Here is a 12,670-nt window from a genome sequence, read left to right as displayed (position 1 = left end):
ATTTACAGGTATTTACAAAAATAACATCCCTCTTCCTGAAGTGTCCTTGTATCTTCCGTTTGGTCCATAAATAAATACCGAGGGTGAAACTGGTTGGCATAGATTGGTGCGATTTGGGGGTGGAGGCGCAGAGGAGGGTTACATTACTTGGTCTGCTGGGTTCATTATTCTGCCCATAAACAGGATGGAACCTGAAATGAAAAACACAAATGTTTTGCCAAAAAAAAGAAGCCTGAAGGCAAAAAAAAAAGAAAGTCTGATTCACTGCAAAAACAAAAATCTTAAGTATTTTTGGTCTATTTTTGGTTTACCCAGATTTTAATAATCTGGGTAAAAATGTCTCGTCCTAAGTGAAATAACATCAATATTAAGGAATATTTTACTTAAAACAAGCACCTATATCTTGCTGAAAAGTTACTCGTAAGTTAGTTTTGTCGTAGTTCAAGTGTATTAAGATATTTGCACTGGAAAGTAGAACAAAAACACTTAAGTTTTCCCAGTGTTTTATTATTAGACAAACTGATTTTTAACTTCCGTCCACTAGAGGTCGCCAAATATATATACATATTTTTAAAATACGGCAACTTCATAATCTTTCTGTTCCATTATGAATCCAAAGTCTCTGAATGGAAACCGTTACATTTTCCGCCTTTCTGTAAGAGTTTAATTTGTTTCCACATTTTTACTCATTGTTGAATATCATTGTTGGAACACAATTTATGAGTTTGACTACCAGAAATTGCGACAGCAACCCTTTGAAAATGGAGCCTGAAACGAGGAATGGAAGGAGCTACTTGTGTTTTATGGAGGCAGAGTATTCAGTGTCGATACCTGTGTCAACCTGGCGAAGCAGAAATAAAAATGGCCGGTCCGCCTTGAAAACAGGAGCGCGCGACCGTTTGAGTAGCACCATAGCTGGAATGATAAAAACTGACCGTTAAACCTCCATCCGCCATATTGACTCCGGTACTTGGCAGCAAGACATGACGCTACTGACCTGTTGCGGCAGCTGCCTTCGTCCCATCCTCTGTAACTTCTATTCTGACTTCATGGACAGCGTCGGACACATAAAGACCCTCTTCCACTGCAGGAAGTGAAACGCAGCAGCGGCCATCAGCGGCGCTTGCGGAAGCGGCTTTCTGTTAAAACCGCACGATTAATCGATCGACTGACCTGATATCCCCGTGAAGTCGGCTGCCGTCGGGTTAAAGGCGTCACTGACGCCCAGAGCAGGAAGCACTGACCTCAGGCTGAACTTGTTCTGCATTCTGAATCTGGAAAATAAAATCAAATTAAAATAAAACGCATCATGTACAGTCTGACCTGGGTTCTACTTGTAACCTCAGAACGAGGGATTTCACCTGGGCAGGAAGATGTCCATCTTGGTCCTCCGCAGGCCGGACTCCCAGGAGGCCAGCTGGCGGGCGGTGAGCTGGGACTCCAGGGAAGACAGCGGGCTCTTCCTCTCGCTGGGCAGGACCACCAGCAGGCTCAGGGCGCGGCCCAGGTACGGCAGCTCCAGCACGGTGTAGCGCTGGTCCGATGCTGTCCTGAACTGACCTGAAGGAGAAAATCCCCAAAACAAGGAGCTTCTTCAGACTTTGTTACATTACACCCATAAACTTATTAGTGGGATTTTAGTGGTTGGACCAAATACAATGTAGTACATCGTTTTCAGTGGCCAATCAAGAGATCCTGTGTCAGTATAACTGCAGCTGTTCTGTGAAGACCTCAGAGGTTTAGTTCACTGGTGAACATTAGTTAACAAAACCAGTAAAGGAATTTTTGAAAACATGTATTTTTAGGGAGATTTTTACTACGCTGTACTAATTTTACTAGGAAGTATCGTTACTCTATGCGACTAAAGTTTCTGGACATTCAACCCACTTTGAGTGACTGAATGAAGAACAAGCTTGTTTCAACACAAACATTCACCAGAAAGACACACACCTGCAGGTTTGTTAAAGTGTCAACTTTTATACTGAAATAAACTGATTTGTAAATATTTTATTTTATAATTATGTTATTCATCTGACTTATTGTCATTTTGGTCCTTAAAATACCAAAATGTCTACATAACGTCATATTTAGGTCCGTTTGATGATATAGTTTTTTAAATATGAAAGAATTGATCAGTTATTCAGGAACTAAACAGACTTTACCAAATACCTTTCTTTTTTTGAGTGATTTCTTGTATTGTTGCTTTTTACTTTTACTTGAGCAAACGTATGTGAAGCAGTGCTACTCCTAACATTTTTGGCTACCGTACCCACGTCTGGTGGTAACTATCTGGCAAGTAGACACAACTTGAAACCAGGCCACTTTCCATCAACATTTTACTATTGACGTACAGCCAGTAAGGGAGGATGTGCCCTTACCAAAGCTGACCTCTCCAGCCTGGTACATCATGGGCACCTTGATGGCGCTCCCGTCAGACAGGATGAATGGCAGGTTCTGGGTGCTGCCGAACATGAACTGCTTCTGCCAGACGCCCCTGAACGCCACCGTGTTGACCAGAGCCACCTGCGGCCGTTGTCCCCACCAAAGGGCTTCTGCCTGGGCTTCGCCGGAGCCGGACAGCTCCCCGCTGCTGCTTCCTGACTGGAGAGACCCCGACCCGTCTAAAGAAAACAAAACGGTTTATTCCTTGTTTCGTCGGCATGAGTTTGATTGAAACAGGAAGGCTGCAGAAACGGTGGAGCTTTTCTTATTGTAGTTCCAATACTTAAGACGGGGCACAAATCCAATCCTGCTGTGTTTGTGTGTGAGGAGGAAGGACTGGTTTGCATGACTCTGCGATAACAGGTCTCCAAAGAGCTGAAATTTCTGCCGGTGTCAACAGCTTAGTAGTTTTATCAGCAGATTTCACTTCCCTTAGATGACATTCAAGCAAGACAAGTACTAAATGGAGCAGCTTGTCTGCTGCTCTTCTTCTACTCTGCTTAGTCAGCATAGCAGCTGGTTGCAGTGTTAAAGATCTGTGGTGAATGATGCTGCTTCCAACTCTGAAGAAAATCCCATTTCTGATTGTGTCTGTGATTTGTGTTCAGTGTCTCGTGATCACTTTACAACCACAAACTGGCAGTTCCGGAAAACAAGCGGAGAATCGTCTCAGAGTGACTCTCAACCTCCGGGTTATTGTAATTAACGTCAAACGTTAAGCGTTGCTGCCGCGGTGGCTGATGAAGCCGTCAGGGCTTACTTACCGTGGCCGTGTCCCGTTGGCTCTGAATGGCTGCGGGCGTGACCCGGTTGGCTGAAGTTGGCTCGCACCACGCTGGTGTCGACCCAGGCGGCGGCCTGCTGCGTGAACTCGGCCAGGAGTCGGACTCCGCTCTGGACGAACAGCATGCAGGTCTGCTGCAGCCACGCCGCTTGGCTGCTGTTGCTCACGTCGCCCTGGGCGTGCAACAGGAAGTCTCGCACCTGAGCATCTGCAGGGAGAAACAGCCACATGAGATGGTGCAGAGGTTGGATTTTATTTTTGCCTCTTTTTGTTTTGTTCAATAGCAATTATTACTGTTATTGTTACTGAAATACACTTCATTCTCTGTGAGAAAATATATTTTAAGGCCTAAGTAAACCACTTGACATTCAAGCTGCAGCAGCAAATTGACTTATTTCCCTACACATCCCTTAAGGATTCCACCAAACTAATAGCACTCAGTCCGAAAAGTGCTGCAGTCTGCAGGTTGTATGAAGCTGAGAAGGTAAGAGCATTTCAACTTAAAATAATGCAAAGACCATCTCCTCTCCAGTATTCACCATTATTAGAAGCTTTTTGTAGAATATTTTCTTTTTTGTCTGAAGTATGCATTAATTTTGTCCTGTAATAAATAACCTTATCCGTTTTTGGCTTAGACTTTACAGTGACTTGTGTTTGTTTTGTTTGTTTGTTTGTTTTGTTTATTTAGGGAGATTGTCACCTTGTTAAAAATGGCTCTTGCCAAAAAAATTAATCTTTAATTTCCTTTTGGGATCAATAAAGTAGTTTTGAATTTCAATTTGAATTGAACTGAAAAAATGTAAAATAAAAATTTTAAACTATATAAAAAAAAAAAAGTTTGAAAACTTTTTTCACAATTTTTGTCAGTTTCTAAATTTTTTTTGTGGCCCCTTTAAATCGACCTCCTTGGATCTCACCGCTAGCTAACCTGCGAGCTAATAAAAAAAATTAAAGAAAAAGAGAGAAAGATTCTCATCAGTCACATTTATAGGTAAGGAAACACTCCGGCCTCCTGACCCGTCTCCTGAGGCCAAGCTGCAGGAGTGGTTAATGAGATTAGAGCTGGTGTGGAGCCCGGTATTACGGCTCCAGACACCACTGTGCTCTGCGGGGGCCAGCCGGCAGCAGCAGAACCGCTCCACGCCACCTGGTACCAACAGCGCTGAGCGCCACCGACAAAAACCCTCTCCAGCTCCACTTCCCACAGCAAAATGAGCTGCTAACGCGAGTCCGACGCCCACTTTTTTTTTTTGTCGCCCCCCCCCCTTTTCCACGAAGCCTAGATACCGTTCACGTTGTATCCCAGCGTTCCCTCCAGCTGAGCCCGGGTGTTGCCCCTGGCGCCGAGCTGCAGCAGGGCCAGGGACAGGGACACGCTCGCTGGGGACGCGATCAGGTTGGAGCGGTTCTCCGTCTCGGTGAGCGTCTGGTAGAGGCTGACGGCGAAGCGGTTGTGGAGCTCCCGCATGCTGTCCTGAAAGCTGCCGGTGCTGTGGCTCCTCTCGGCCAGCCAGAGGAACACGAAGACGGAGGCCAGAGGCAGACGACGCATGTCCTCAGCTGGAGGAAGAGTCCACAGGGCTCAGCTCAGTGGTCCGACGATCAGAGCTGTAAGATTAGGGGTGATAAAGTTATCAGCTGGGGTCAGAAAGGTCAGACATTCACAGGAGAGCCAGTCAGAGACCCGAACTGGCATATCTTATGTGCAACAAATAATGTGACCAACTTTATTAACCAACTTGAAGTCACAACATAAAGAAGCCCCACCTGTTTGGAGTTGCTTTTGATTAGGAGTAAGTGAAACATTGATCCACATTGTGTTCTGGTCCTGGTTCTGCTCTGCGTCAGGAGAACCAGAACCAAACATGAAGAAGCAGCATTCAGCTTCTACACACCACAAATCTGGAACAAACGTCCGGAAAACTGCAAACCAGCCGAAACCCTGAGTTTCTTTTAAATCAAGGCTAGAAGCCCTTCCTGTTTGGAGTTGCTTTTGAACCATAATCAATGGGACTTTGATCAACATATTTGATGTATATGACAAAATGTCATGTTTATTGCTCGTGTCATAACTGGTTACTGTATTAAGTTTTTGTGACATAAAGCACTTTGAACTACATTATTGCTGAAATGTTCTACACAAATAAACTAATAAACTTGACTTGAAGCATCATCTTACATGTGCATACGGACATTGTCAACACACATTCCTCTAATATTTACATATGCTGCTAATTTTCTGAATATTGAGGCACTCTTTCGTCCACCTCTGCATCATTAAAACTCAAATCAGTGGGAGAAAAGAGTAATTGAAATTCTTCAAGTTTCTGTTTCTAGAAGACTTTATAACACTTTTGGATGAGTTGATAGCTGAAGTTAATTTGGTAGATGAATAAAACTTTACCTGTGGACAGGTAAGACAGCAGCGGTTCAGGCTCTGCAGCCGGTTTTCTGCTCCGTCCCCCAGTTCTCCTTGTCACCGAGTCACCGCCTCGGAGGGTTATCAGCCTCCGGCTCAGTCCGCCCGGAGAGCCAGTCTCTCTGAAACGGTCATGAGACGGTGTTTAAAGGGAAAACTTTCTTGTTTGCGGTTGCTGTCGGCGATGTCCGTACCAATCGTCCGGTATTCCTGCCTCCTCAGGGGCTGTAAAGAGCCAGGCGGAGGGAGGCATGTCACTGACCAGCAAATCCCAAGCTGGGCAGAGGGGAGAGAACACTCCTGATAATGTGTGGGCGTGTGTGTGTGGGTGTGCGTGTGTGTGTGTGGGTGCGTGCAATATAGCTGGCATGCATATTCCATTGAGAAAGAAAGACATTTTCCCATTCAGCTTTATCAGTAAACACATTCCGAAAGGATCAATTTTATGCAAATTGGGACATTTTTGTAATTGCATTTTCTGATCTCTATTTTGAATCAAGTTTGAAAATTAAAACATATCTTTCATACATTTTTGCATTTTTTCCTTAAGCTTTTGCCTCATTTTTATTGCAATTGGCAACAATTTGTAAGTCGCATGTTGTGTTAGTTAAATTAAGTGTATCTGATGAGTAGGGACACAGTCACATGGATCAATATCAACGCAGCCTTACACTAATTTCCCATTGGTAGCATTTTCTATAATTACGGTTAACTTTTAAGCACACCAAAGATTAACAGCTAACTTTTAAATAATGTCTTATCAGTGTTTGGAGAACATTGTGTAAAGGTTACTGCCAACGTTTAATTACCCTTAATCAGTGTTCAGGGAACAATGGCTAAAGGTTAAAGCTAACCTTTAGCTAAAGGCTAACGGTTAGCTCTGGCTAAAGGTTAAAGCTAACCTTTAGCCAGAGCAGCTATTGGAGAACATTGGATAAAGGTTTCAACTAATGTTTAGGTAAGCTTTGGCTAGTGTTCAGAGAATGCTAACCAGATGTTAGAAGTAACGTTTAGAATAGCAAACCTTTGTGCAGGATTTAGACAACATTAGCTAAAGGTTTGGGATAACATTTAAATAACAATTTGACGGTATTTAGAGAACATTAGCTAAAGTTTTCAGCTAACATTTAAATAACAATTTGACGGTATTTAGAGAACATTAGCTAAAGTTTTCAGCTAACATTTAAATAACAATTTGACGGTATTTAGAGAACATTAGCTAAAGTTTTCAGCTAACATTTAAATAACAATTTGACGGTATTTAGAAAACATTCACTGAAGATTACAGTAACTTTTCAGTAACCTTTAGCCATTTATTGGGGAACCCATTTAACCTTTAATTTGAAGTTGGCTAAATTTCACAGCTAACTTTTCCATGAATATTCAATGTTGGCTAAAGGTTAAACTTTCTATTTATTCTTTTTTTATTAAGTTTGCACCACTAATGGCTTTTATTTACAATTATGAGACCAGAAACGGATAGAAGATGTGAGAAAGAAATGCAGCAAAAGTCTTGAGCTAAGGATACCACGGGCGCCGAGAGCTAATTCTCTGTAACGGGCTGCAGTTTTACAGCTGCACCATGTGTCACTTCGCTTATAAATTTATATTTACACATTGTTTGAGGAATGTTGGCTCAAGTTTCCAGCTAACTTTGGAGTTAGTTTTCATTGTGGCTGTCAGAAAACACCGTAGAATGTTGGTTGCCAACAATGAACTAACCTTGTTCATTCGTTTGTGACAAATGTTACCCTCTGGCGTTTTTCACATCAGTTACATCATGATGTCTCCATTCTTGCTTGAAGTATAGTAGAAGCACATTCTAGCAAGTAGCATTTTCTCTCTCTGCCTCATCTCATCAAATACTACCTCAACTGGACATTGCACATGTGCAGTATTTCACAGCGATGAGACCTCTTCAAGATGTAGTCAAGAACCGCCATGCTTCTTTTCTGAAAGGTCACAGCGACTGAGACATCCATTGTGTTGCTCAAGTGATCTGGCCTTTTGGTGTGATGATCAAAAGACATTTCTCCTGAAGCACCAGACCTCTGCGTCAGCGTTTTTAATTGGCATCACACAGTGGAATGTGGATTCATTCTTCAAGGGCATTTTGCTGCTCCAACAACTGATTTATAACGGCACGTCATTCATCGGGAAAGGGTGTTACAGAGCTCTGATTTGGAATACATTAGAGAAACACGAACAGCTGCTATTACTGGTTCCTCTGTTTTCACGGAAAGTGAATGGATATCAACAGCGCTGTAACACCGAAACCGTAACCTGGCTAGAGTAACTACAAGCGTCTCAGGACTGAGATCTGGGGATGCCACACCTAGCTTAACCACGCGCCACTTGCGAGTGGGGAAACCCCTCTGGTGTTGTTGAAGCACATTTCTATTCATTTTATGGTTTTGAGGTCAGAGTTGGAGGGAGAGCTCTCCAACGTTGTAAGTAAGAATCCCCACTGGTTATACCAATGGATTTTTCCTACTAGGAACGACGAAATTCCAAGTTCCCAAACACAACAGGCCGCTAATTGTTGTTCTCTGTCACAAAGTTAACCACTATTCGCAAACTAAACATCAAACAATATATTGGTGTGTGTATTTTATATGCATTTAATGTATTCAAATGGGTTCTCTCTATTGAAAACCTGGATAATCTAAATTCTTCTTAAGCCAGCAAACTCTCAGTGAGCCGTAGCAAGAAAAGGATTAACTTAACGTTAAAGTTTCTTTAGAATAAATGGGATCGTTCTTTTTTTTTTTTAAATGAATATTTTCATAAATATAATCTTTATCCTATGACATTTTTCTGTCGATTTGTATTTTCATTGAGTAACTGTGAAAAGTAAATACTACCAAATTAATTTTGGTTCTTATTATGAAGGTAATAATCAGAGTTGTGCTATCTTTTGTCCACATTTGTAGCAACTTTGGGGGAATATAATTAAAAACATTTACTAGTCTGGAACATTATTAAACAAACATAATCAAAGTGCTTTAAAAAAATGAGAAAAAAAAGTTACAGTGATCCAAACAGATGGTGGTAAGCAATAAATCTGACCAACTAAAATCACTGTTAGTGATAAAGATGCTGCTGAGCTGGAGAGCTCCTTCAATGACGGACTGATGCATCCTAGAAGGCGTGTAAAGGAGCGTTACCGCAGCAACAGCTGTTAGACTCCATCACTATCACTGCTCTCATCATACTCCAGATCTCTGCTGATATTTGCACTTCTCTCACTTGTAATCCATTGTTTTTTTTGTTTTACATTTGTACATTTTTTTTGTACATTTGTACATTTTTTTTACCTACTCAGTTGCACGTTATTTTCAATTTAAGCATGTTCTTTTTTTAAATATCTGCACAGTGTTATTTTTTTTGGTAATACTTTATTTGACAGCGTGTGCATAAGACTGACATGACACTGCCATAAACATGACACAACATCTGTCATGAACATGAACGAGTCTTTATGAATATTTATGGCTGTTGTCATGAAGTGTCATTCAGTAAATAATTGTCATTATTCACTTTTAAAGTTGCATTAAAAGTTCTCTACAAGTGCCAACTTTTTATTATTTTGTAAAGAATGACTCTTTAATGCAAATTTGGTACTATTAATTGACTTTCAGTGCAACTTTTAAAACAACTTTGCCTTAAAATTGTCAATATTTACCGAATGATACTTCATGACAACGGTCATAGACATTCATGAAGACTCCTTCATGTTCATAACAGGTTTAATGTCATGTTTATGACGGCGTCATGTCAGTCTTATGCACACTCTGTCAAATAAAGTGTTGCCATTTTTTTTCTTGCGTTGTAAATGTGTCCTTACTGTACAGTCTTTTATTCTTATTTTTATACATTTTTAACCTTTGCTTGAACACGGATGTTACTTACCTTAATTTGCTGCTATGACACCTGAATTTCCCCACTTTGGGGCAATTATTGGTATTTCTATTCTATTCTATTCTGAGTACAAAAACAAGTAAGAAACAAGTCCAAGTTTTTTTGAGACTGACAAATATACTGTATGTTTGCCTTTGTCATCACCGAGCTAATCCTTTTAATGTGGTGATTTTACAATAACAGGAAAATCAGATTAGTTAAAATTCCATTTATCTTTTAAATTAAAAAGTCAACAAAGAAATGTGAGATGTTGTTTGTTGCATGCCCTTTATTTACCCTAAAATCCATCCACTCTGGAGTATTTCCCCCCCCCCCACCCTGAGCCATCCCTCCTAATTGGGGCCATGACAGTCAACGAAATAAAAGTTCCTGGTATTTTTCCCATGAAGAAGAAGAGAGCATGATTGGTAGCCATCAGGTATTCAGCTGCTTTGTTTGACAGCAGATTCCGGCCATTACTGGAGTCGACTAATTAGTGAGAAGCCGTGGCGCGGGGGCTTCATTAAGCAGGGCCGCCGCATTCTTCAAAACCTCAAAAGCTCCAACGCCAAACGCAGGAATTTGGAATTTGAGGACTTTGATGGAGAAATTGAGAAGCCGCAGTAAAAGGACAAATATAGAGTATATATATAAAAAAGACATTGTAAAGAAGAAAAGGTCATGCACATGTCATCCACACGGAGGACACAGTTTTCCTGACTCATCCTGCTTCACCTCCAGTGCCCTACTTCCCTTCAGGCTCCAGGGATCGGCGAGGCGCTGAAGGATTACAGAGTGTGTGTCGTCGTGACAGGCTGCCACAAGGCCACGGCTTCCAGAGCAATCTGCAAAAACATAAATAAATAAAAAGAGAGAGAGAGATAATGGACCCATGGTGGGATCAGCTCACAAAGTTTCTAGCATGGGCCTAAATGCAGAAGAGCAAAAACAAAAAGGAAAAAAAAGTTTTAATAGAATTGAAAGAAGTGAAGAAATACGTCAAAAAATTTGAGGTGCAACATTTGTGGCATGTTTGTGAAATCAGGGTAGTGATCTGGAAAGGCTGCTCCAGGTCTGTGACTCTACAGCCCCACCTACTGATTAAGACGCTCACCTTCAGGCAGGAATTTAATTCTGAGAAAAAGCTAAAAGACAAGTCTGAAAAATATCTGAAACTCTTGAAAACGCTACAAGAACAAAAACTTTTTTTTTTTTTTACAAAAAAATCAAAGTAGAACTAGCCTCTGTGCAGTAAAAGAAAATAGCAAAAGAAAATCTCGCTTTAGTAGAAATGATTGATCGATATTTAACTAAAAACATTCAGAAAAATTGATTATTGGGGTTGGTTTAACATCTACAACCACATCTGGATCTCTTACGTAAATCCTTCACACATGAACACCTTTTTTAGTAAAAAAAAAAATTTTCTTGTACTAAATCAACTCAAAATGCAACAAACTTTGGTTGTTGTGGCTTTTGAAGTTTTATTTAATTTTTTTAAAATTTTAGAACATTTTAAACTCATGGTTTTAAAATCTGCCTACCTACCTCTCTATTAATGCACAAAAGGAGCAAGTTACCACCATGCACAAGAATATTATTAACCACACAGGTCCATTTATAGATTCATAACTAAAAACAAAAAAGTATTTTTTCACTGTTACCTTGCAGCCGTACTTCCTAGTGCAGCTTAACGCAAGCTGCACCATGGCTCTATTTGCTGCACTACGAGTTATTTTGAACACACGTAAACAGTCGCATTCAATGACATATAGGAAATATGAGTACCAAAGATCAAAGCAGGAGACAGACACAAAGCCAAGTTTTGAAGGAATGAACAAACTACAATGAAGAATGAACTTATTATAATATACAAACAATTGTGTGGGGTACCTGTGAACTATAATACATATTAGCAGTAAAAGCAAGTGTATTCTGACTAATAAATTCGGTCTCTCACATATCCACACACATGTGCATATATACATACAGTATATACACACACATATGTTTGTGTGGCTATATTTGTGGGGACTTCCCATTGACTACCATTCATTTCTACAGCCTAAACCTAAAACTTATCCTAACCCTAATCAAAACTCAATTCACACTTTAGTCTTAAATCTAACCCCTGACCCAAAAACAACGTCTCCCCTGTGATGACCACGCCTCGGTCCCCACAGGAAGCAGTGGGTCCCCACAGCGTCGTATGTGTCAGGAAAACAGTTCCCACAAGGTATTAGAAACAAACGCGCGCGCACACACACACACACACACCCACACACACACACACACACACACACACACACACACACACACACACACACACACACACACACACACACACACACACACACGTTTTAGTGATCATGCTGAGCAGAGAAGTTTCCAACACATCACGGCACACACAAACACACTTCCATAAATCATGAAGAACTTTAGGAGAGTAATGTTTTAACTTAGAGATGGGGTAAGAGGCATATATTCCTGGTAGAAGTTATTAAACGTTTTGAAGAAAGCACAAAGTGAGACACTAGAGAGCAGCATTGTACTGCGCCCTCCATAAAATTCGATAGGGGGTTGAAGGGCTTAAAGATGTTTTATTTTTGTTTTCCAGTGGATATGGATTAATCTTCCTCAAGCACCACAGAAATATAGACCTATTATTTCAGAACACTCAGCCTTTTCTATACACACATACACTAATAACTAAATTAAATCTCTACATATTAACATTTAGTTCAAAACTAAACTACAAATGGGCAAACTTAGATGGCAACACATAATCAGCAAAGAGCAAGAGAGAGTAACGAGAAACATCTGAAAGTTGTTTCTCATTACAGAATTTGAGAAACAATTAAGCCAGATTTGAACCCTTCCTTAAGTGGATCAACACAAATCATGTGCAATTAATTTTATGCATAGAGAGTGAATACAAACAGCCTCTAAAAACCACCACGGTCTCAGTTAAAGAATGGTATTTTCCTTGGATTGACCCTTAAACCAATAATTTATCTCACTGACTGATTGTCTCCGAGAGCTATTATATTATGAAACACGCAAGTAGAATAACCACAACAAAAAGTTTATGTAACTAAGGCTTTTTATGGTTTCTTTTTTTGGTA

General features: G+C 40.6%; 2 protein-coding genes across 3 annotated transcripts in view; both read right to left on the bottom strand.

Moving 5' to 3' along the window:
* Positions 1 to 14: 14 nt before the first annotated feature.
* serpine3 (serpin family E member 3) lies at positions 15 to 8,399 on the bottom strand. 2 transcript variants are annotated; one of them, XM_023337139.1, is made up of 10 exons: positions 5,840 to 8,399; positions 5,631 to 5,767; positions 4,514 to 4,834; positions 3,207 to 3,434; positions 2,379 to 2,621; positions 1,362 to 1,560; positions 1,174 to 1,274; positions 998 to 1,084; positions 832 to 915; positions 15 to 191 (listed from the first exon to the last, which is right to left on the bottom strand). In XM_023337139.1, the coding sequence occupies exons 3-10, from the start codon at positions 4,776 to 4,778 to the stop codon at positions 139 to 141; spliced, it is 1,260 nt and encodes a 419-aa protein (XP_023192907.1). In that variant the 5' UTR covers positions 4,779 to 4,834; positions 5,631 to 5,767; positions 5,840 to 8,399; the 3' UTR covers positions 15 to 138. The 2 variants fall into 2 exon arrangements, with proteins under 2 accessions (XP_023192907.1, XP_014325716.1); XM_014470230.2 differs by having other exon boundaries at positions 5,631 to 8,399.
* Positions 8,400 to 9,913: 1,514 nt separating this feature from the next.
* Positions 9,914 to 12,670, bottom strand: part of fam124a (family with sequence similarity 124 member A) — a 32,032-nt gene continuing 29,275 nt past the window's right edge. The window contains exon 4 of the mRNA XM_023337138.1: positions 9,914 to 10,390. Within this exon, the coding sequence (XP_023192906.1) occupies positions 10,334 to 10,390 (57 nt within the window). The 3' untranslated portion in view covers positions 9,914 to 10,333. The remainder of the gene's footprint in view (positions 10,391 to 12,670) is intronic.

The sequence above is a fragment of the Xiphophorus maculatus genome, chromosome 7 (genome assembly GCF_002775205.1).
Source record: "Xiphophorus maculatus strain JP 163 A chromosome 7, X_maculatus-5.0-male, whole genome shotgun sequence".
NCBI lineage: Eukaryota > Metazoa > Chordata > Actinopteri > Cyprinodontiformes > Poeciliidae > Xiphophorus > Xiphophorus maculatus.
Note: the sequence above shows the minus strand (reverse complement) of the source record. Positions and strands in the feature narration are given on the sequence as shown.

What these genes read in the sequence shown, in the direction of transcription:
- serpine3 (XM_014470230.2), bottom strand. Translation starts at nt 4,778, where the DNA reads ATGCGTCGTCTGCCTCTGGCCTCCGTCTTCGTGTTCCTCTGGCTGGCC. An exon ending in GCTGGGATACAACGTGAACG is followed by an intron (nt 3,435 to 4,513) that starts GTATCTAGGCTT and finishes TTCTCCCTGCAG; the next exon opens with ATGCTCAGGTGCGAGACTTC. An exon ending in GCTTCGCCAGGTTGACACAG is followed by an intron (nt 192 to 831) that starts GTATCGACACTG and finishes TTTTCATTTCAG; the next exon opens with GTTCCATCCTGTTTATGGGC.